Source organism: Gracilinanus agilis, chromosome 5, assembly GCF_016433145.1.
Source record: "Gracilinanus agilis isolate LMUSP501 chromosome 5, AgileGrace, whole genome shotgun sequence".
NCBI classification, from domain to species: Eukaryota; Metazoa; Chordata; class Mammalia; order Didelphimorphia; family Didelphidae; genus Gracilinanus; species Gracilinanus agilis.
This window is the reverse complement of record NC_058134.1, coordinates 272,291,530-272,316,189: the sequence shown is the minus strand read 5'-3', so window position 1 is coordinate 272,316,189 and position 24,660 is coordinate 272,291,530. Positions and strand designations below refer to the sequence as shown.

General features: G+C 38.0%; 1 protein-coding gene across 2 annotated transcripts in view; it reads left to right on the top strand.

Moving 5' to 3' along the window:
* LEMD3 (LEM domain containing 3) overlaps positions 1-14,567 on the top strand; it is an 80,046-nt gene extending 65,479 nt beyond the window's left edge. For both annotated transcript variants that reach the window (XM_044678780.1, XM_044678781.1), the window contains exons 5-13: positions 1,376-1,455; positions 1,546-1,691; positions 3,315-3,416; positions 3,548-3,650; positions 4,219-4,397; positions 9,617-9,698; positions 11,934-12,039; positions 12,119-12,197; positions 12,395-14,567. In XM_044678780.1, the coding sequence (XP_044534715.1) occupies positions 1,376-1,455; positions 1,546-1,691; positions 3,315-3,416; positions 3,548-3,650; positions 4,219-4,397; positions 9,617-9,698; positions 11,934-12,039; positions 12,119-12,197; positions 12,395-12,558 (1,041 nt within the window). In that variant the 3' untranslated portion in view covers positions 12,559-14,567. The remainder of the gene's footprint in view (positions 1-1,375; positions 1,456-1,545; positions 1,692-3,314; positions 3,417-3,547; positions 3,651-4,218; positions 4,398-9,616; positions 9,699-11,933; positions 12,040-12,118; positions 12,198-12,394) is intronic.
* Positions 14,568-24,660: the final 10,093 nt, after the last annotated feature.

The window sequence follows — 24,660 nt, the reverse complement described above, 5'->3', positions numbered from 1 at the left end:
TCCAACCCCAGGTGGGACCTGAAAGGGTTACCCATTCACTGACCTTTAGGGATCCTGCCTGGGCACTGTTATTGAGAAGGGAAGTTGTTATAACATCCAGCTGAATGATAGGACTCGGGTGTCCCTGCACCAGCCATCAAGGGAATCCAAAGCACAGCTTCCTTGATTAACATACTCTAAAATAACTAGGATAATAGTAGCAAAGATACCTTCTTTATAACACCCTCCAGAATGTTTGAATCAGTTCACAACTCCACCATCAGTGCATTAATGTCCCAATTTTTGCCATATCCCCTCCAGCATTTATCATTTTCCTTTACTGTCATTTTGGTTAATCTGATAAGTGTAAGGTGGTACCCCAGAGTTGTTTTAATTTACATTTCTCTAATCAAGAGGGCTTTAGAACATTTTTATATGATTACTGATGACTGATTTCTTCATCTGAAAATTCATTCAATTTGGGAATGACTTGTATTCTTATAGATTTGACTTAGCTCTTTATATATTTGAGAAATGAGACCTTTATCAGAGAAATTTGTTATAAAAATGTTTTTCCAGTTTGTTGTTTCCCTTCTAATCTTGGTTGCATCGGTTTTATATCCCTTTTAATTTAATATAATCAAAATTATTCATTTTACATCTTATAATGTTCTCTCTCTTATTTGGTCATAAATTCTTTCTCTTATTTGGTCATAAATTCTTTCCTTCTCCATAGATCTGACAGATAAACTATTCTATGTTACCCTAATTTACTTATACTATCATTTTTTAAAATCATATACCCATTTTGACCTTATCTTGGTATATAGGGTCTGAGATACTAATTTAAACCCAATTTTTGTTATAGTTTTCCAATTTTCACCAAGTAGTGAGTTCTTATCCCCAAAGCTGGGACTTGGGGGTTTATCAAACAATAGATTAGGGGTAAACTACCTCAGGAGCAAGTTATTTAAAGACAAGTAGAAGGAATTGGGCTTATATAGCCTAGAGAACTGTAGAGGCAGGTGAGAGACATGATTGCTGTCTGCAAGAATTTAGGAAATTTCAAAAGAACCAATTTTAGACTGAAGTCAGGAGAAATTTTCCAAAATTGGAGTAGTCCAGAAATGAAATGGCTACCTATTGAGATGACCCTTTTCTTGGAGGTCTGTAGAGAGCCTTGTCAACCACTTTTTGTGTGTATTATAGTGGTGATTCCTTTTGAGTATAGATTGCAATAGAGGATTGCTGAGATGCTTTGCAACTTCTTTTCTGCAAGTTTACTTACTAGTTTTGTTCTTAATGTAATATTACAATTTTTGTTATGATAGTATAGTTTGTCTGATTAAGGAATCTGATTATTTTGTGTGTGTGTGTGTGTGTGTTTTCTGAGTAGGATTTAGGTCCTGAATATGAAGATGTATTTAACACATCTTTGCAATGGATTTTAGAAAATGGAAAGGATGTTGGCATAAGGTAAGTAATTTTCTTTTAATTTGTTTCCTTTATAACTTAAAAAGAAAAAGGGCTTAGGTTTTAAACTCCTACTCTCTTATTTTTAAACAGGTGTATTGGTAATGGCTCAAATGAAGATTTGACAAACATAACTGATGTGCAATTCTTACAATCTACCAGACCTCAGATGTCTTTCTGGTGTCGCTTTCGACGTGCATTTATTACTGTGACTCATAGATTGTTGTTGTTGTGCTTCGGTAAGTAAGTTGCTATGTTTGTTGAGTCGTAGTTTGTATTAATTGTACAAGATAAAGAAGAGAAGGTAGTGTGTAGATGATGTATATTAATTTTTTTATTATTAAAGTTGAGGATTTTTGCTATTATCTAATAGCTAACACACACATATATCACCACATGATTTGGAAAATATTTTACATATATTATTTCATTTGGCCTTCATGGTAACCCTGTGATATTGGAAATTTGGGGGTCTTACTATTGAGATTCATGATATAAACTTCCTGTAGATGGTTAGGGGACTTGAAAATTACATTTCCTATGATTCAATGGGCTTCTTGTCTTATGTTGTGATGTGAGCCAACGTAAACAGAAGCTTAAATAGGGAGAAGTTGATTGATACTTGCTCTTTCCTAGGAAGCAGCCAAGGGGAAGGTATGGCGGGCCATTCGAATTAGATCTTAGCAGTCACGTGGTTTTCTTAATTATCAGTATGGATTACAATAAAACCTTAATATTTTTAAATATACCCTTTTATATCAATTTTATTTGTAACAACCCTATGAGGTTAGTTGTGTTCCCATTCCAGGAAATTGAAGCTGAGAGATGTTAAATGACTTGCACAGGATTTCCATATTGCATGTTGAACAGCATCTCTCCAGTACACCATGCTAATTATGTGCCAAGAGCCTCTCATGAAAAGTATCATTAGATTTCAAGGGAATACATGGGCTTGGGAGATAGCAATGAAGATGAGATTTGGTCTTTGCAGACTTTGTTTTTTCTCGTGAAAGTTTTACTGGAGAAAATGGTATTTGAGAAAGTAGAAAGAAAAAACATGTTTTGATTTTTAAATTATCCTTTTACTTTGAAATACTGTGGGTGTATATTAAGAACACTGAATTTTGTAAAATGTTGACATTTATGTTTAATGGTGAGAAAACAGTTTCACTCATTTCTTCTTTCCAACCCTCCTAAAAGTTGTACTTTCCAAAATTACATGTTTTATTTATTTGAGGAGATTAAGTTTAAACTCATGTCTTTGCTTTTGTAGTAACTCATTATTGAAAAAAAATCTTTATAAAACATAGATTTTACATTTTAGAAATCAATATAAATGGGTAAATGCTATAGCTAATGGCAAGTTACTTTCTTAAACATTGAGGGGGAAGTGAGATGGCTCTGTGGATCGAGAACTGGGCTGTTTGACCTCAGACACTTCTAACTTTGTGTCCCTGGGCATTGCCCTGCCCTTACCACTCTTCTGCCTTGGAACCAGTACATGGTATTTAGTCCAAGATGGAAGGTAAAGGTTATTTTTTAAAAAAAAAGAAAGAAAGAAAGGAAACATATCAGGACAATCTAGAAATTCCTTTAAATAATGTTTTGTTTTGTTTTTTTGAACCCAGGACCTTTTGTCTCTAGGCCTGACTCTCAAACCATTGAACCACTTAGCTGCCCCCTAGGTAATATTAATTTAAATGGTATTTTAATTAGTGTTGCTAAAACTACATTTTGCCTTTAAATCTGCATTCATTGTTGCATTCACAGATACCAAACTAGCTTTCCAATAATTTAAAGATTAAAATGTTTTGAAGATGTAGTCAGATACAGTTTTAAAAACACATTTAAAAATATTTTAGGTGTGGTGATGGTTTGCGTGGTTCTACATTACATGAAGTATCACTGGACAAAAGAAGAGGAGGAAACAAGACAGATGTATGATATGGTGATAAAGATTATAGGTATGTAATTTTAAAAATTCTAAGATATGCTTCTTGAGCAACAAGTAGTATATTTGAAAAGAAAAAACCGCTCAGACCTCTTTTGAGTAACTAATGCAATTATGAAATATGACACCTTATTTTATTTTTAGATGTGTTGCGAAGTCATAATGAAGCTTGCCAAGAAAATAAAGACTTACAACCATACATGCCTATTCCACATGTTCGAGATTCTTTAATACCGCCTCCTGATAGGTATGTTCAAAGCATGGTTGAAGATAACTAAAATATGGGTGATTTCAAAGTATTGTGCCAGAGCCATTGTGCCTTGGCTGTGCTTTGGTGTGTGTCTCCTTTTGGATCCTCAGAGCCTGTTGTCCAGCAGTCTTCCTTCCTGGTATTTTAGGAACTTTATAGGTTAGTTCAAGAACTAGACTGTTCTGTGGTCCTCATTCTTTTGCATGCTTCTTCTATCACTGCTCCCTCAGTTTAGAGTTGCATTTTGTTTTGTTTTTGTTGGAGCCTTAGAACCCTTGGCAGATGGAGAGAAAAGTTTTAGTGTCCAAAGCTGTATGACAGAAGAATAGTAAAAAGGATGAGGCAACTTTCTTTTGGGAGTGAAAAGCAAAATGGTCCATCAGCTGATGCAGTTTCACAAACAAAATCATAAGACTTTTTGTTGTGTTTCTTTAAAAAAATTTTTTTAATAGGAATACCACTTGAGATCTTATTGGGTTAATAAAAGATGATATAGCATGTTTCATTTTGATAGATGTACAATGAATCAAGCTATGGGAATTAAATTATTTGGTCTCTATTATAGGAAAAAAATGAAGAAAGTCTGGGATAGAGCCGTTGACTTCCTGGCAGCAAATGAATCCAGAGTTCGTACAGAGACACGACGAATAAGTGGCATGGACTTTCTGGTTTGGAGGTGGATACAGCCATCAGCAGCCTGTGACAAAATTTTCGTGGTACCTTCTAAAGTTTGGCAAGGACAAGGTATGCAACCCTTTAGTTATCTTTCATTTTGAGTCCTATCCAAGACTTAAGTCTCAGGGAACAACTGAAGGAGGCAGCATGCCTTTGTTTAAAGTCACTTAGCTCTTTCAGTTCCTCAGTTTCCTTATCCATAAAATAAAGGGTTAGATTAGAGGACCTCTAAGGTCTCCTTTTATAAATCCATAATCTTTAGAAGAAGATTTCTTGCTCTTAAAAAGGGATTCAAATTGTGTAAAAGCAGGTCCCATAACATTTCAAGTGGATCACTGATAGGCAAAATTCATAATAAAGATGAAATAATTAATTTGTTACAGAGTAGAAGGAGAACTTATCTTGAAGTCAGGACACCTGAATTTAAACTTAGTTCTTGCTAGTTTTGTGAACTTGAGCAAACATTGTGAGCTCTATATAGAAAAAAAATGATAGTCCTCATGCTAGCCGTTGCCCAGGCTATTTAACTCTATATAAATTTTAGTTATAATATTATCATCATTATCTTTGAACCAGTGTGTATGTCTTTTGTGCATAGGTTCACATCCTTTTACCATCATATCCATGTCCTTTAAAAATAATTTTATACCTTTTTTTTTTTTTGCCAAGCTTCCACTCAAATGTTTAAAAAGTCATTTTCTCTCTTTCCCTTCCTCTTTGTTGGGGAGGGGGGATTACAGCAAAGCTATGTGCACCCATGGATGTTTATTACCTTTTCCCCCCTCATCCCACTATTTTTTGGCCATTGAATTTTGGGGTGGGGGGGTAATGCTTAAGGATAGAGTTTCCAATGTTGTGTAACAGAAGCATTGAGTCATTTTAACACTGACTAATGTTGATTTGATAATTGGATCTGGAAGAGTGTTATGAAACTTACTCAGCAAGATCATCATCTTTTAACAAATGGTTAGGGCGATTGGGAGAATAATATAGGGGGGAATTAGTACATTAGTCTGGAAATTGTTGTCTTTTAATCTGACTGTATCGCCAACTAGCAATGTGTCTTTGAACATGCCATTTAACCTCGCTGTATTTCTCCTCATCTTAAAGTGGGATAAATAATAGCAATTTAATCTGCTTTACAGACATGTTGGAAGGCTTTGATTAAAAACATTTTTGAAAAAATTTGGAAAGGATAAAATACTATATTGTGTAGTATTTTATATAATCTAAAATGATTATTAACATGCTATTAATATGTTAATGAATTATTGATAATCAGTGGTATTGATTTGATATAATGAATATTATAATTCAATATTTTATATATAAGATAGTGTGTATTTATTTTACTACTTGCTCTCCACCTTGTTAGGTAAGTCACTTTGTGTTTTCACAATATTGAACCTCCTTGGTATCACTTATAATGAAATTGAAGCCCGTTGTTGGACTTATAAAATGAAGGCACTGCAGAGTTAGATTGCAAAGCTGCAGCATCTATCCATTACACCCTCATTTTTTTCCTAAAGACCTGTGTCCTTTTTGCCATGTTTCTTTTACTATGCAGGACCCATTGTGTTTAATGAACTGTTTGTTGGACATCATTGCACTTAGAATGATCACAGCAGAAACTGGCAAGTTGTTAGTTGATGGTGAAATAGAGCCTCTGTTTCCAAATTGTAAATTGAGATTTGAATGTATGGCTTTCTTTTTAATTTGGTAGTTAAAATGGAAGGTGTTGTAGGCCTTGCTGGGAAGTGGGATATTATCACTAAGCCATTCTCTTTGTCAGTATCTTCTAAGGACTAATTGAATGATGTTATTCCTTTAAAAGGGAAGAGGGTGCAGTTCCTCAAAGAATGATTTCTTTCTACTTGAACTCTAAGTCCTAAACTTGATTCAGACACCTTATAACCCAGATGACCAGTTACTGAAAAAATAACTCCCCAATATGGTATTATTATTTCATTCAACTGACCTTTGGCTGCTACCACATTTTTGTTAACTGAGTAAGAATATTTGCACCACACCTAAATCAGAACGAGGAATTCTAGATTTTTCTGTTAGAACTGAATTTATAGCTTATTACAGCAGGAAAAAAGGACCACCGAAGACCCCACCGCCACTTTTTCGTAGGCACAAAATCCCCCTCATGGTCAACTGAAAATTTACCATTTGTTTTTCCTTTTAAGTTCATGATGGCCAGACCCACCCCAGATGGCTAGCTCCAGCTTGCTGCGATGCCCCTTTTGTGCAGTTTTGCTGGTAACATCACACTCACCTTTGTTCTTTGATGAAGCCGACCTCTAGAGGTCAGGTAAGTTCCATTTCTTACAATATTGCGCAGTTCTGTGAAGTTTTTATTTTATACCCATTGGGGTATAACATTTAAAAATAAAACTTTACAAAACCATGTGCTAATTAAACCCCCCCCAAAGGACTTGCCTTCGTCCTTTGTAGCAGAATTCAAAGGTTATGATGATGTCACCAGCAAACTAAGCAAAGGGGGTGGGGTTAGGGGGGGAGGGGAAAGGATGTCTCCCCAAAATGAAGCTCTTGGTCTACAGTGGAGCTGGAAGCCCTACATCAGAAAATGGTGAGTGTGTAAGTTTGTTCTTTGTTCTACAAAAGCATACTCACCATTAATTACTGTAAACAGAATTCATCTAAAAGGTAAAAAGTTATATAGAGAAAGCAAAATCAAAATGCTTAGAAGCCAATCACAGTTGTTTCCCTACTGGTCATCCCAGAAAGTTTAAGTAAAAGGTTACTTGTTTAGATCATGAACTCAAGATGGTCTGGATTTTGCCAGGGACTAACTGAGAGAATAGCAGTCTTCTTTTAAATACAAATGTAAGTATAGAAAAGACACATTAGAACTTAGAACTAATCAGACTTGATTTTGTGCCAGTGCCCAATTTTAATGGACATGTACTCCTGATGTAATGTTTTATAATTAGTGTTTGTAGTAAGATAATTAGGAGATTTTGAGGAATGACCTCAAATTGCTTGTCCAAAGCTTTCACTTGCTTTTCTGAACTGTAAAAACTAGATATTTTGTCATTTGGAGACTGATGCTCCAAGATGGTGAGAACATCCTAAAAAATGCCAATCTAACCCTTAAAGTATAATGGGGTCTATAACTTTTAAAAGGAAAATGGAAAGAGTGAGAGTCTTGAGTTTAATTACACTGGGCCCCAAACAAAATATGCCATTGAGATGCTCCTTTTCAAAAAGTTTGGTGAACTTGAGTTCTCACTGTAAAATACGCTTTGGAGGAGGCAGTGTTGTTTCCTCTTTTTGGCACTTTCACTCTAATTTAATTTAATAATGATAATAATAAATTAAACAGCCTTCAGTAGTTTAAAAAAAAAAGAAAGCTTACTTTTCTGGAGATTCCTAAGGTTTTTGCAAATTACCTTTCTTGTAATAGCCCTATAATTTATTTAGTCTAAATATTATCCACATGTGACAAGAGAAAAAAACAACGACCAGAAGTTGAGTTGCCATAGAATAACAAAATTAGTGCTAGTATTCAAACTCAGATCTGTGGAGTGGAAAACCCTTATTTTTTGTCTTGTACTGCAATGCTTCTAAACTTTGCTATAGTAGATTCTAAGGTACCACTTGGGGTTTACCAGGTAGAGTATAATGAAATTTTCAGTTAAATCTATTATACTTTGGTGAAATTTGGTTTCAGGGGAGTCCATTCATTAATATAGGACTTCATAATCTTAAAGAAAGACTTTCCCCTTTCTTTAATATGATACCCACATGCATGTGGCCATATATATACACCTTCACAAATACTGGAATTATTTTAATATGTATAATGTTAGATTGCATATTAACAGTGTGTGTACTCACACACGGCATTTTACAGTTTACAAAACACTTTGCTTCTAGTGTCTTATTGGATTTTCACAACAGCCTTGTGAAGTAGATTGTACAATGGTTTTTACTTACATTTTTGCAGATAAGTGAATAAATGTGCAGATAGGTCAAGTGGCTTTTCTCCAGATTGCCCAGGATTCTTGACTGTAAAACCATTGTTCTTTTTCAGCTGCCTCAGAGGGTAGAATGTGAATGCTCTACATTAAGTTGTTAATATATTACTCTTCCACTATATAATAACTGTTAATACTGAAATTGAGTTTTCTTTTTTATAGCATTATACTAAACAGCGTATAAACCTTTTTTTCTGACTATGCCAAGAAGGGCAATTGCAGTTTCTGATTAGACACTTATAAAAATAAAAAACCATTTTTCCAATAATTTCCTGTTCCAAGTTTTCAAGTTCTAAAAAATATATTTTTATAACTTTTATTTCTCCCAAGCAATAATGAAACACCCACTATACTACAACTGAGTAAAGCTAGAAAAAAAGTAGATGGGGGCAGCTAAGTGGCTCAGGGGATAGAGAGTCAGAACTGGAAACGGGTTCAGATCTGGTCTTTGACACTTTCTAGCTACATGACCCTGGACAAGTCACTTAACTCAGTTGCCTAGCCCTTACTGTTTTCTCCCTTGGAACTGATGTTTAGTATCTATTGTAAGAGAAGGGATAAGGATTTAAAGAAAGAGAGAGAAAGAAAGAAAAGAAGCAGATTAATTATACATCAGAAAGTCACAGTATTTGACAATACAACTTTCAGCACAAAAGACTGCTCTAAAAATTCTGAAATTGACTCCTTCCTCTTGTGGAGGATAAAAGCCTTTCGTCTGCAAGGTCTTTGCCATCTAGTTGGGAAGAAAAGACGTGTATCAAGTAAGTCTATAAAAGTTTTTAATTCTGGAGATAGTGTGTTAATGCTGATTCTAGGCCACTCTTTGGTCCATGGGGGTAAGATTTTGGATTAGGTGAGTTCAGTCATTCTCTGGGGCACATAATGTTCTTTCTTCTCTGCCAGAATGTTAGACAGAAGATGTAGGAAAGTCTACAGTTGATTGGTTTAAGAACCTAGTAGAAACTCTTATCACAACAGAAGGCTGGAGAGGCCTAAACCTTCATAAGCATCTGTGCATGTGGAAGTTGAGGGGATCCGTAACCATGAGCAAAAAGAGAAACCCACTGAATTTTATTAGAATTTTCACCTTGTGAACAAATACTGAGCTGCTTAAATTGCTGCCCCAGGCTGCTGGTATATAAAATATCACTTCTTGACAACTCTTGCTTCTTTTTAAATGGTGGAAGCAGACTTGTTCATTTTTTTAAAAAAATAAATATATATCTACGAAATCACATAACCACAAAATACTAGTAAAATTGATTTATTTGTGTTTTCTAGCATTTCATTTAGACCGAAGAAATTCACCGCCAAATAGTCTGACACCATGCCTAAAGATTCGAAATATGTTTGATCCTGTTATGTAAGTATGATCATTATGGCTCCCAAGTGATCTTGATGTTCTGTGGATCTTTGAAGGCTGAGGTATTTAGTCAGAACTGTGAGCGTGTATTCCATATGCCTGAGTCAAGCCGTCATCCTCCAGGAGTCCTGAGCCAAATCTCTGCCAGGCCAGTGTCTGTCCTCGCCAGGGCTTTGTCTGGCCTCTTGAGGCCTCCTTGCCCTCCCCAGAAGACCTTCAGCAGCCTGCTGGCGTTGGGGGGCCTTTTCTGACCTCATTTCTCATGGAGGATGCCTTCCCATGGAACCGCCCCTCATAAAACCATTTCACTTCATACCATGGAACTACTTGGTGATAAGCCTTGGCAGTGACCTTCTGTCTCATCTGACATCCTAATGAAAATATGCCCCCTATTTTTATTTGTGTGTGTGCGTGTGATTTCTAAAATTTTTCTAGTTATGTCCTCATCACCATGAATGTAGCCAACATAATGATTAAAATACTTTTTTCCCCTCCAAATCATATTCTACTAACATTTCTTTATGTGTAAATAACTAACAAAAGATGAAAGTTCCTGGTATTGCACCTGTGGGCTTTGGACTATGAATAATGTGTTTTAAGAATCTGTGAAACTTGTTCCATTCCATTGCTTTTCTTTAAACAGTTCACTTAAAAATTTTCAATTACAGCTCATTACAACAAATAGCTTAATGAGAAATTCTGTGATTACAAAAATACCTTAGGTAGTAGAACATTTGTTTTAATACCAATTTTTTAAAAACCAAGTGAAAGATCTCTTTCTTTTCTCATGAGTGAGCAGCCCATTATACTAATAACTCTTAGAAGTTATTTAATAAATATGGTAGTATTAAAAGGACTTATGGGGCAATATTTGTCATTCTTTAGGAAGTAAAATTTCAAAATAGAAAAACACAAGCTTTTTATTTAAGTTTAAGAATATTATCATTTCAGTTATTCAAAGAAAAATGAAATACATAATTTATGATAAGGAAAGCTTTATTTTACTAAAAATGTAAATTTAATAGGAATATAAAAATGCAAATGTAACACTGTGGTGTAGGATTTAAATTTATGTCTAGTACTCCAGATATTATATTTTATAAAGTTTATTAATAATCAGTAGAAGAGAAGGAATAAGAAGATAATTAACAAAATAAGACCACGTGACTAAATTCTCCTGCCTGTTTTAAAAAAAAAAACTGCTGGTAGCTGCTGCAATTACAGGAGGGGAGAGAGAGACAGAGAGACAGAGACAGGGTTATACAAACTTATATCCTCCTTATGTCAGCACATAGGACAGAAAGTGGGGTGCTGGGAATTGTAGTTCTTAGGGTAACAGGTTCTCATTACACAGTGGTTAGAAAGACAGTCAACATTGTAAGAAAGTAAGACCTTTAATAAAGGATAAAAATCACTCGACTTTGGTCCTATATTTTTAGCACAGTTCCTTTTCTGTCAAGAATGCCATCCTGTTAACACTGGTAAATGTGAGATGGAATCATGGCGTCATTTAAAGGTTCATAAAACATCAAATCCTAGGATGAGTCTAACTATGAATCCACCAGCTCTTACTTGACACCTACCAAAGAGCAGCAGAAACAAACATTGTACATATTAAATATATGCGTATTGTTTTCATGGGAAGGGAAAAGTAGTAGCTCTTTGTGAGGCAGGAGAGGTACTTGAGTTCTATTTTGAAGGGAGCTAGAAATGCCCCGAGGGGGTGGTGAATAGGAAGCCCCAGCCTGGGCAAGCACTGGGAGAAAGGCCATTAGAGGCGCCCTCCCCAGACGACTGTGCCACATGCTATTGAGTCATCCAAGGATGTGATGGGTAAAAGCCTGGAGATGCTGAAGTGTTTTGAATTTTGAACAAAAGAGTTTGTCATTTATCCCAGAGGCAAGAAGGAGCCTGTATCTGGAGCTTTAGCATTCTGTGCTTTAGAATATCATGTTGGTAAGGCCAATTGACTAGAAGAGGCACTTTTGAAGCAGAGGGATAGTTCTAGAGGCAGGCCCAGGAAGCCGGACAGGAGGTGACTTCACAAAGTCCTCTTGTCTGTTGTTTCAGGGTACACACCTTAAAATTTTTATTTGTATCATTCTGAATATCACTCTGCATCTTTTTAAAGTAATGCATTCTGGTAGTCAAATTGTAGTAGAATATTGTTTTTTGTTAAATAATTTTGTATATTTTCATTGAACTCCTAAAAATATATTTATTTATTTATTTTAGGGAAATTGGGGATCACTGGCACCTAGCAATTCAAGAAGCAATTTTAGAAAAATGTAGTGATAACGATGGCATCGTTCATATTGCAGTAGACAGAAACTCATGTGAGGTAAATTAGCTTGCACTTACTCATTTCATTGATTTGGCATAATGAAATTAAACTGACTGTAATTATTATTTCATCACAGGGTTGTGTTTATGTTAAATGTCTATCTCCAGAATATGCTGGGAAAGCTTTCAAGGCATTACATGGCTCATGGTTTGATGGTAAGAATTTTGTTTTATAAACATTTTGATAAATGTGATTTTATGTATCAGAATCACTCGGCATTTCAAATGAAAGAGGAAACTATTTAGATTTAACTTTCATTTTTGTTTCAGGGTTGTACATCTTTCAGTAGCTTTTTGTCTCCTAAGAGCTAAATTTCTTCTTAGTCTAAAGCATTCTTTGTATTTTACAACAGGAAAATTGGTAACAGTAAAATACCTGCGACTAGACAGATACCATCATCGCTTTCCCCAAGCACTCACTTGCAACGTTCCCTTGAAGCCATCCAACAAACACATGAACTCTATGTCTCATCTCCGTCTTCGGACAGGCACAGCTAATTCTCAGGGAGGCTCCTGAGAGAGTGTTTCTACCACTACTAAGACTATTATTCACAGCAGGAAAATCCCTGTTTGGCTGCCGGTCTTCCTTTTTTTTTTTTAAAGCTTTTTGTATGTAATATTTTCATTGATGAAAACAGGTCTGCTTGAATGTTCCAGAAATCTTCAGTTTCCAAGGAGACTTAGCAGTAATATTGAACAAGTAGAGCAATTGCTTCCTGTCACTTGGGGAGTGCAAATAAACCAATGCATTTAAAATTTTGCATGAGGAACATTGAATTTATTAAACATTTTCCATTATGGTGGTTGTGCATTTGCACCAAGAAGTGTTTTAATAACCACATAAAAGCATGGTGAAGAGAAGACTTCTTGCATTTTCATAGTTTCCCGTTAACGAATGTGAGTTTTTGTAAGCAACCACCTATATGGTTCCTGATGGCTGATAGGTAAAACTGTTCATTTCAGAAATTAATCTTAGGTTTCTGTTGCTGTAAGAGGTTCATTTGCTGCCGCTGGAATATGGGGACATTTATTTGGCTTTAGTGGTTACATAATAGTGTGAAGGGATGCAGATATATTTAAACTGGTTTTTGTATATATATATATGTAAATGCTGGTGGTGGCAAAGGTAGTCCTGTTCTGTGAGGATGTCTGCATTAATGCAGTGAATAAGCTTCCTATTTTATTCATAACCTCATGTTTTATATTCTATATAAATCTATATAAATCTATAGGCTGTACCATCACTTAGGTCAATCAGCCAAACACCTTAAAGTATTAGATACCAGTTTAAAATATCTTTTATAGGTTTTATATAAAATGTCTGGCTATGATTTTGTGTGAAAGTTCTGATACCAATTGTAATGAATTCAAATTTACGTAAGCAATAAAGAAGCAATTGGCAGATACTGGAAAAATATTTTGTGAAAAGCTGTATTTATTATAACAGGACTGTGACAAGGAACCTTTGGGATTGAGTCATTCTCCCAATCTATTTATAATTTAATAAAGTCTTAACCACCCAGTTATCTGTAAAGTTGGAAGCAGTGTACCATTTTGCAATAAAATGTACATTTGTTTTACAAATAATATTTGCAATTTTGGGTTTGAGAGCTGGAATTATAGTAAATGTACAAGTGACAATTACTTTGTGCCTCAGTATTAAAATTCAACTATCAATAAGTTATTTTATTACTGTTGATAATTTCTAAGTAAGAATGATTGCTGAGCAAAATTTAGTTGTATTATTCTGATTGGCTCTCCTAATATCCTGTTGATACAGCAGATCTTCAGAAGGAATTCTGCAGAGATAGCAAGCCTGGAAATACATGAGTTCTAATAATTGTGTTGAAAGCTCAGTTGTTTTTTTTTTTCTTCTTGTTTTTGTAAATGTGTTGGGTTTGCAGCATGAACTTGCACAGATAATGCACGTTTTCTGGTTAAGTAAACATGATGCACACTTCTGCAACACAAAACCCTATTGTGCCTTACCTTCGTGCTTTTGTGGGCACCATGTTTATGAAGAATAAAGGTGGATTTGTTAACTGCAGAGAATACATTGAAAATTCTCAGTTTACGTCTCAGATGCTAAAGTGTGAAAATATAAATATATAATATATAAAGTAACTGATCTTGCTGTATTTTATGTGCATCATAGTGATTTGTTGACTTGAGCTTAGTGAACCCCATCTTGTGACCTGTTGCAAGAATGAATGTAAAAATAGTTGTGGCATTTTAAAAGGTCGCCTTTTGATGCAAATGCATCTTTCCCTTGCTTCTAAAATATATTTCATGTAAACATTGTACATTTATTATTGTAATATGTACTATTATGCCGCATATTTTACCTACAACTGTTTAAGCTGACCAATATCCCTTCCTGCAAGACAGATGGGAATGTGTATAATAATCTAGACATTTGAGACGTTCAGATGTTTGATGTAATTTGTCACTTGTCCTGTTTAAAAAAAACACAAAACACAAAAAGAAAAAAACTCTAATTAAAAGTTTATTAGGGGTTTTTATATATGTCTGGCCTTATAGATTTTTTTAAAGTGCCTTGTGTCTGTCTCATTTTCTCTGGCAAAAATGATAGTTTTTGTTTAAAAATTTTTAGAGATGTTGGCAATTCCTTTAGTGCTTATTAGCAAGAATATTTCTTTTCCTTAGGCAAAAATTGCAAAAATTCTTAAAAGACTTAAGGTTTCATTCCTCATTGAGGATGGATAGTAATTATATTCCAGGAATGACAACACTTTTATTTTGAAGGAAGAGGGGAGAGAAATCTCAAGGAAATTTTTCCTTCCTTCCCTTGGGACATCTGTTCCATGCCAGGTACTAGGGATCTGAAGACAATAAGGGACAGTTCTATTTTCAAGAAGTTTTATCTTCCTTTGGGGGAAATAGAGACAAAATAAAATAAAGAAAATACAAAGTAACTTCACGGGTCGGTCGGGAGCTTGGGGTGAGGTGCTCGGAGCCGATCTCAGCAGGATGCGTGGAGGATAAACAGTGTCAGACTGTACTGGATGGTATTAAAGAGCTTGGGATGAAAAGGCCAGCCTTCCCTGCCGTGGTGCATTGCTAGCTCTCCATACAGAGGCTCCCCAAGCCTCCCTTTATGCATCAGTAAAGAATTGCCCTTCCTTATCCGAAATGAAGGTAGTGGCTCTTCCAGGGGCCCCATTTCTCTTCTAAATTAGTTCAGAACTGAATTCATTTACCATCTCTGCACCTTTGCACCGACTATACCCCATGACTGGAGTTTTATTTCCTCACCTCTCCCTCTAAGCCTTCAAGTCCACACCAGGGTCACCTCCCCAGAGAGGAGGACTGAGGAGAGACTGAGGATAAATTAGCTTTTTGAGGAAGCTCAGAGCACGTGGTCCTTAGCTGTCTGTCTAAGGGAGGAAGGAGGAGAGGTTTGGAGCAGACTGTGGGGCATAAGTCATAAGGATAAAATTGGAGTAAAAGCGTGAGGTTGGGGTCCCGCTGAGCTTAGAGGAATGTAGTGTGACCCCAATTCGCTCGGTCTTAGAATGTGCTCTTCTTGCTCCATTCAGCAGCACCTTGAAAAATGGGAGAAAAACGGTGGGAATAATCTAGAGTTGGCATTTGGCCAAGGTGGGCAGAATAGGGGCCAGTGAGTGGAGGCCACCCTGGGGGCTGAGCTTGGGAGGGAAGATGGTGAAGTTAGTTAGCGCTTGGGGGTGGCGTGGCAATCGGTGAGATGTCTGAGAAACAGAAAATAGAACCCGTTGAGAATGAAGCTCGGGCTTTGGGGGGCTGGGGCACAAGGAGGGATGGAATCTGGTCAGGTGAGAGCAAATCTGTGGCCATTCCCTGGGGAGAGGCAACAGCAAAAGAAATCAGAACAGTACATTCACGGTTCCCAAGCTCAGGACAACATTTTCTCCTGTACTTGGCCCTCTTCAGCGCTCTCAGGGCTTTCCAAGACTGGTCTAGACCAGTCTAACTGAGTTTAATACTGCTAGCACTATCCCACCCAATCCACAGAGGCACGGGGGTCCTCATAGCACCTCCCTCCCAAGGTTACTGTAAGGATCAAGAAAATCTTTGTAAAGCCCTTAGCACAGTGCCAGGGGCACATAGTAGGCACTATATAAATGCTAACTTGGTATTCATCCAAATTCTAGGTCATTTGGTGTTGCTAAGGTAGATTATAGGACTTTATGGGAGCCAAAGCTTGAGGAACTGAGAATTTAGAGTATTTAAAGACAAATTATGTTCAGCATGTCTACAACAAATTGCCTTTTCAAGGAAAGGATAGGAGGGAGGGAGAGAATTGGAAACTCAAAAAAAAATTTTTAACCACTTAAAAAAATTTTACACGAACTTAGGAAATAGTGAAATAAAAATATACAAAAAGAGAAACCATGTATGGAAGAGTTCTGCTATAACCGGAGTTGGTGTATAGAGAAGGTGACCGTGATCTCAGATTGTATTTGAGAAAGGGGAGAGAATGTTCTGAAGACTGATAGATAAATTCTACTGGGACTTTGAGTGACAAATCCAAATACAGTGAACCTCAGAGGAGAGGTGGGTGCTAATATCCCCATTTTGCAGTGGAGGAAACTGAGGCAATCTGCTAGCAGTTAAGTGGTATGCCTGAGGACCACACTGCGAATGAGTGACTGAGGTTGGATTTGAGCTCACGTCTCCCCGATTCCGGACCCAGGACTCCATTCTCCATCACTGACAGTGATCTCTGGGGTCCTTTCCAGCTCCAAACCTGTTCCTCTGTGTGTCCTGTGGCAATGGGGCTCTCCAAAGGACTGGCCATTGAATTCCACAATAGCTTTGAACATGCTTTTCCAGGTTTGCTTCGTTTGTCTCAGTGCAGTCATTGTGTATGATCTTTTGACTCTTGGGCCTTCCTGAATCGCTGGTCTCTGTGGCTCTGAATTTGTGTCTTTGCCATTTCTTTTGATGCAATAGTATTCCACTGACATATTATGTTGTGTTTAACTGTATCCCAAACTTGACTGTTGTTTATTCCATTTTGAATATATTTCTTAGGTTTCCACGTTTTCTATTACCTCCAACACTTAAAATTGCCCTCTGAGCACAAGATATTTAATAAAATCTTGTTGAAGAATTGTTCTGAATATTACATGAGACATGAGTAGCATAAAGCAACAAAATTCAATGAAATTGGCTGAGTAGAATTTGGAGGTGGAAAGAATTCATGGTCTTGGATCAATCATCCACTTTTTGAGAAATTTCTCTGCTTGCCCCAACTTCTACATTAAAAAAAAAACCTTTCCTTTGTTCTTAGAATCATTATTAAGTATTTATTTCAAGAGAAGAATGATAAGAACTAGGCAACTGATATTAAGTGACTTGCCCAGGGTCACACACCTAGGAAATATCATCCACTGAACTCCCCCCCCCCCAACTGCCTCCCAACTTATATATTTAATGTTCAGATTTACATTCTGTGCTTCTAAGAAAAAAAATCAGAATAAACTTCGTTGCACTTTTCTCTTTAAAAAACCCTAAAAATAAGTTTCAAGACAGAAGAGCAATAAGGGCTAGGCAATGGGGATTAAGTGACTTGCCCAGGGTTACAAAGTTAGGAAGTGTCTGAAGCTAGATTTTAACTCAGGACCTCCCAATTCTATCCACTGTGCTAGCAAGGTGCCTCTCCTTTATACTCAGAAAGTAGAACCAAAAAAAAAAATCTTTAGGATAGGAAAAACTCCCTTGGTGGCACTGACTAAGCCATAGGAGGTTTAAATAAGTACACAGCAGACTATTAACTCAAACTAATGAATAAATAACGAAGTAAAGTTAGTCAATTTTCACTTGACCATCTCCCCAATTATGCCATTCTACATCTCCTTTTTTCCCCCCAAGTTTTGGAAAAAAGTAGTCTATACCAATTACCTTAAATCTTCTAGATCAAGACTCCATCACTCAAACCAATGGCTTCTCAGTCTCCTTCCTGATCTGTGCAGCCTTTGGAGCTTGATTATTTATTGTTCAGCTGTGTCTGATTCTGGGTGATTCATGGTGTGGACCACAGCATGACAGACCCTACAATCCTCCACTGTCTATCCAAGTTCATGTTCCTTTGTTTCCATGAGACTTATCCATCTCATCCTCTGCATCCCTTTCTCTTTGTTTCCATGACACTCTATCCATTTCATTCTCTGCATCCGTTTTACCTGTCTTCAATCTTTCCCAACAAAGGAGTCTTTTCTAACAAGTCCTGTTGTCTTGTTTTGTAGCCAAAATATTTAAGCTTCAGTTTCAGTATTCAACCTTCCAATGAACGGTCCAAATTAATTTCTATAAGTATTGACTGCTTTGAGCTCCTTTCTTTCCCAGAGACTCTCAGAAGTCTCTGTCTGCACTGCAATTTTGTGGTGATCAACTTTCCTTTCATTCCAGCTCACACAGCCATACTAACTTTGACTGTACAAACAGGTGATATCTCTGCTTCTTAGTCCATCATCCAGATTTGCCATAGCTTTCCTTCCAAGGAACAAGCCTCTTATTTTCCTGGCTGCAGTGATCATCTGCAGTGATCTTTGAGCCCAACAATATAAAATCTGCCACTGCCACTATTTCTTCTAACTCTTTTTGCCAGGAAGTTATGGGACCAGTCACCCAGATCTCAGTTTTTTTCCATGTTAAGCTTCTAGTCAGCTTTTTCCCTTTTTTTTCACCCTCTTCAAAAGAGGCATCTTAGTTCCACAGTTTCTGCCATCAGAATGGGATCATCTGCTTATCTAAGATTATTGATATTTCTCCCAGCAACCTGACATCTGGCTTTTGATTCATTCAGATTGGCATTTCCCATGATGTACTCTGCAAATAAGTTAAATAAATAAGATGACACTATACGGCTTCATCACACTCCTTTTCCAATCTTAAACCAATCAGTTGCTCCATATTTGCTTCTTGGCCTGCTTACAGGTTCCTAAGGAGACAAGATGATCTGGGCTTCCTGTCTCTTCGAAGACTTGCCACATTTTTGTTGGGATCCACACAGTCAAAGGTTTACCCTCTCCTTCTGTATAGTCTCCCTAGGTTGCTGGGATACTGCTTCCTTGGCCTTCCTTCCACTTGTTCTTGTCCTTCCTGGGGGAGTTGGTGCTTCTCAGTAGTTGTTTCCGCATCATCCATGACCCTACATCTATCTGTGGCTGTAACCCAGATCTCTTCTTCTGTGCCCTTTTCCTCCTTTTCTTCCTCAGAGAAAGAACAGCTTTCTCAGTGAGATCATCTGCTCCCTTGGGTCTCATTTGCACCTCGATGCAGATGATCTCCAGATGCATATATATTTAGCTCCAGTCTCTCTCCCAAGCTCCACTCTTAAATCACCAATTGCCTACTAATATTTCCAACTAAGATGTCCTGTAGATGTCTCAAACTCAACATGTCTAAAACAGAACTCATTGTCTTCCCCCACTCCAACCTCTCTTCTACCAACTACTCCATGTGGAGAGCATCCCCATCCTTCCAGTCCTCATAGTCACAGCCTTGGAGTTATCCTTGACTTTTTATTTTTTAACCCTTCCCTTCCCCCTTACGCTCAATACTGTGTATTGGTTCCAAGGCAAAAGAACAGTAAGGGCTAGGCAAGGAAGATTAAGTGACTTGTCCAGCTACGAAGTGTCTGAGTCCAGATTTGAACCCAGGACCTCCCATCTCTAGACCTGGCTCTCAATCCACTGAACCACCTAGCTGCCTGCCCCATTCCACCCATACTTGACTCTTAATTTTGCTTTCCTCTTCCCTCTTCTTCCCTATATCCATTACTTTCTAGTTTCTTTTGAATTCAGCTCAAGTACCGTGGCCTGCTAGGGTGTTTTCTGATCCCTACAAGCTTCTAGTGGCTCCCTCCTTGAAATCCACTTTTCATATATATCTTGAGTTTATTTATGTGTGTTTTCATTATTAGAATTTCCCATGGACAGCTAAGTAGTAGATTGAACATCAAGCCTGGAGTTGAGAGGGCCTGGGTTTAAATCTGACCTCAGACAATTCCTAGCTGTGTTACCCTGGGTAAATCACTTAATCCCAATTGCCTAGCCCTTGCCATTCTTCTAACTTAGAATTAGTGTTAAGACAGAAGGTAAAGATGAAAAAAATGTAGGTCCTTGAGTATTTAATTAGTTTTCTTTCTTTGTGTCCATAACAGCACAGTGCTTGGCACATGTTGTTTAGTCATTTGGGATTTTCTTGGCAAAGATAGTGGAATGGCTTGCCATTTCCTCCTTTAGCTCATTTTACAGATAAGGAAATTGAGGCAAACAGGGTGAAGTGATTTGCCCAGGGTCACCCAGCTAGTAAGGGTCTGAGGCTAGATTTGAACTCAGGAAGAGGAGTCTTCACGATTCCAGGCCTGGCACTCTACCCACTGTGCCACCTAGTTGCCCATTGTAACACATAGCAGGCACTTCTGCTTATTGATTGACCCAAGACAAGTTTGAAGATGAGTGAAAGTGACAGGGTGCCCTGATTCATTCATATAGCAATAGGTGCTGTAAAACCCTGGAGACCCCAAGAAGAGCTCTTGTGGGCTGATCCCAAATCCCTTATGAAAGGGGTGACTTTCCTCTTTTTCTGCCACTGGCAAGAGACTGACCTTGGGGCTGTCAGGTTTCCCCAGTCTCCTCATTCCCCCCAAAACAAAATAAAAAAAAAAAAAAAACCTAAATTTAAAACTAAACCACAAACTTCTAGCCTGAGCATGGACAAAATTCTTCCTCCTCTTAATTTGTGGTTAAAAGCAAAAAAATTTCTAGGTAAATTAAGAGAAAAGAACCCATCAAACAAAAGCCCCTGGTGTACAGAATTCAAGGCTGTCACATTTAGCATGATGCAGAAGATTTCAGTGAAGTGTCTGACCCTGTCTGCGAAATTCTGTTCTAGATCTTGACCTGTTTCAAGAATCAGCCTGGTGGTATCCTAGCAACCTCATCAACCCAGAGAAGGCTGATTCTTTCCTTTAGGTGAAACTCAACTTCACTTATCAATCTCCCTGATATCTCAGCCTATTGCCCGAAGTCTTTAAAGGCTGCCTTACATGTGGGAGCCCCTTTCACTGCTTGTGGTTTCTCATCCACCGCTTGGGACTTAAATCCTCTGTCTTTCTTGCTTCAAAGATAACAGCTTGGTAAGTTCTGGCTTTCATGGAATCCCGTGGTACTTTACCAGGGTCTTTGGATGTCAGCCTTCTCCTAGAACTAGAATGACTAGTCCCTTTGGATCCATTAGGCAGTTCACCCATCTCTGGGTTAGCCAGAGGCACTGCCAGTTTCCTTTGGTTCACAGGGAGCTGATTCAGTTTGTTTCTCCAACCCTAAATGGTAATCCAAGGTTCTATTTTACAATACCAATTTAATACCACATACTTTAAACACTTGGTAATAAAATAGTCGGCCAATTTCCACCCACAATAAGATAATTCAGTTCAATAGCAAACATTTATTACTGTGCTAGTCAGGAAAGATAAAAAGGTAAAATAATAGAGTTGTTGACATTGAAGGGTTTACAATCTAGCAGGTGAGAAGATCTAGGTGAGAAAAAATGTGTATACAAATAACTATTACAAGAATTTGATCATAAAACACATAGGAGAGGTCCAAAGAAAGTAGAAGGGGCTGTCTGTTCAAAGGCATGGAGATGGAATGTCATTTCTGAGAAATCCAGCAGGCATTTGATTTGAAGGTCACTCCCTTCTAGTCTAATGTGGGGGAAAGGAACGTCAAGAAAGGTTAGAGCCAGATCCTAAAGGACATTCAAGTGCCAAATGGAGGGCTTAGCATTTTGTCCTAGAGGCAAGAGGGAATAACTGGAGCTTCCTGAGCAGGGGAAGATTATATTTGGGTCTGTGTTTTAGGAATAACTTCTTGGCAGCTGTGTTGAAGATGGATTAGAGAGTGGAGAACCTGGAGGTTGGGAGGTCAATTGGGGGGCAGTTGTAATAGTCCAGATGAGATGATTAGGGCTTAAAATGGGATGGTGACTATATGAGCTGACCAAAGGGGATGAATGGGAGATATGTTGTGGAATACGTGTAGAGGGGAAGAACTGGAGAAGCAATGTGGATCAGTGGAAGGGGTCTTTGGATTTGTAGTTCAATGACTCATTGCTATGATCCTAAAATCCTATGAGGATGACTTCCCTCAGAAAAAAATAGGGTGAAACTAAATGCGAAATAATGACCAAAAAGAGACATGTTTGTATGTGTGTGTGAAAGAGAGACAGAGGCAGAAACAGAGGATGAGAGAGAGAGAGGAAGGCAAGGGAAAGGAAAAGAAGAAGAGGGAAGGGAAGGAGAAAGTAGCTATTTCCTATCTTTCCTTGTGGAGGTGGGGGGTAGGGGAGAAAGAAGGCTCTGTACCATGACTGTTGGACCCCACTGATAATGTCTAAATTGATTTATGTATTGGTTAGTTTTGTTGAGCTATTTTTCCTTTTTTATTCTCTGGTGGGGGTGGGGGGAGGGCAGGTGTTGGGAGCAATTTTTTGGAAAATGTAGATGATGCAAAACCAAAAGATTTACAATTAGACATTAAAAAACAAAAATAGAAGAGGGTGAGGTTTATTGAAAGATGACGAGTTTGGTTTTGGACACATTGGACAAATACCTCTCATCCATCTATTATTATTCACTCATAAATTTTTACTTTCGGTTGGGCATGTACAATAAATAGTCTGGAATACATTCCCTCCTGACCTCCAGCTCTTAGATTCCCCTCCTTCATAGCTCACTCCAAGTGTTACCTCCTTTAAGAAATTTATCCAGATCTCTCCAATTGCTCATCGCTCTGACAAACTAGATACACTTCTATATATCTTGCCCAAGATCACATTGGAATTTGAACCCAGGGCTTGACTCTAAATTCAGGACCATTTCCATTACAACCCCACATTGTCTGGAATTTGGGAAGCCTGATGGAGGGTGGGAGGGGAGCAAAGTTGGAACCTCATTTCTTCAGTCTTGGACAGTAGGACAAGGTAGCAATACATTGTAAAGAACACTGAACTTGGAGTCATAGTATGCAAGTTTGAAACCCAGGCATGCCACATACTAGTTAACAAATATTTCACATAGCTTTAGAACTGGGAAGGACCTCCAATGCCATCCAGGCTAGTGGAAGATTAAGTGGTCACACAGGTGATGACTCAAGCCAATGTTCTTCTCACCGTACCATATTTAACTCCATCCTTTTACAAATGAGTAAACAGGTACACAAGGTACTATAGTTAATATTTATTTGAGGCAGAATTTGAACTCAGGTCATCTTCTTGCCTCCAAGTCCAGTATCTAGCTATTACTCAGTGCTACTTCTGCTAAGTGGTATGTGCTAAGTACTAAGGATACAGAGACAAAAAAATGAAGTCTCTGTTCTCAATTATCTTTCCAGATTTTAGTTTGCTTATCTGCAAAAGGAAGGAATGAGGCAAGACATTGTTCAGTTGTGTCTGACTTTTTGTGACTCAGTTTGGGATCTTCCAGGCAAAGATGCTGAAGTGATTTACCATTTTCTTTCTCTAGCTCATTTTACCGATGGAGAAACTGAGGTCAACAGGGTTAAGTGACTTGCTCAGGGTCCTTCTCATTTTACAGAGGAGACAGGCCAAAAAGATTAAGTGACTTACCTCATTCAGCTAATAAGTGTCTGAAGCTGGATTTGAATTCAGGTCTTCCTAACTCTAAGCCAAGGGCTCTGCCGGCCCCAGGCAAGATGACCGGAATCCATATCCTCCCTGGATCTTACTGAGTGACTCTCTGCAAGTCACTAATCTTTGTTAGCTGCCATTTCTGTCAAATGAGGGAGTTTGAGTGAAAGACTTCCAAAATCTCTTCTAGTTATAAATCTCTGATCCTAGGAAGCCTCTAAAATCCTTTCCCAGGTTGTCTGTGATTCTGTGTGTAGGTCTCGGAACTCCTTCTTCCCCTACATCCCCTGGAAGCTCACTCACTTAATTCACGCTCCATGAATTCTTTGCTGCCTTGTTCTCCCTGAGAAGGGGGCACTCCTCTCTTCCCCATTACCATCCCCACCTCCCTACCCCCAGCTTCCAACTCCTCTGATGGTTGAAGTGAAATCTAGCAGAGGGGTGCTTAGTTATGGTCATAGGACCCCCCCCCAAAAAAAAGAGATAGGCCTTTCCTGACTCCATTCCCATGAGTCTTGGTGGGAGAGGGCAACAAGGCAGAAGATGGAGGAATAGGCAATTATATACCCGGTACTATGTGCCAAGTACTTGAAAAAAAAAAAATCTCATTTGATCATAAGGACCCTTCCAGGTAGGTGCTATTATTATCTGCATTTTACAGTTGAAGAAACTAAGGCAAACAGATCGAGTGACTTGCCAGGGACCAGACAACTAGTCAGTATCTGAGGTGGGATTTGAACTCAGGTCTTCCTGATTCTAGGCTCTCAGAAGCTCTATCCACAGCTGTGGAGAAGGAGGAAGAAATGTGGTCCACTGGAAGGCATACTAGATTTGGAATCAGAGGACCTGGATTCAAATCCTCCAGAAAGAATGAAGAAGAGGAGAAAGAGAAAGACAAAGAGGAGAAAGAGGAGGAGGAGGAGGAGGAGGAGGAGGAAGAGGAAGAGGAGGAGGAGGA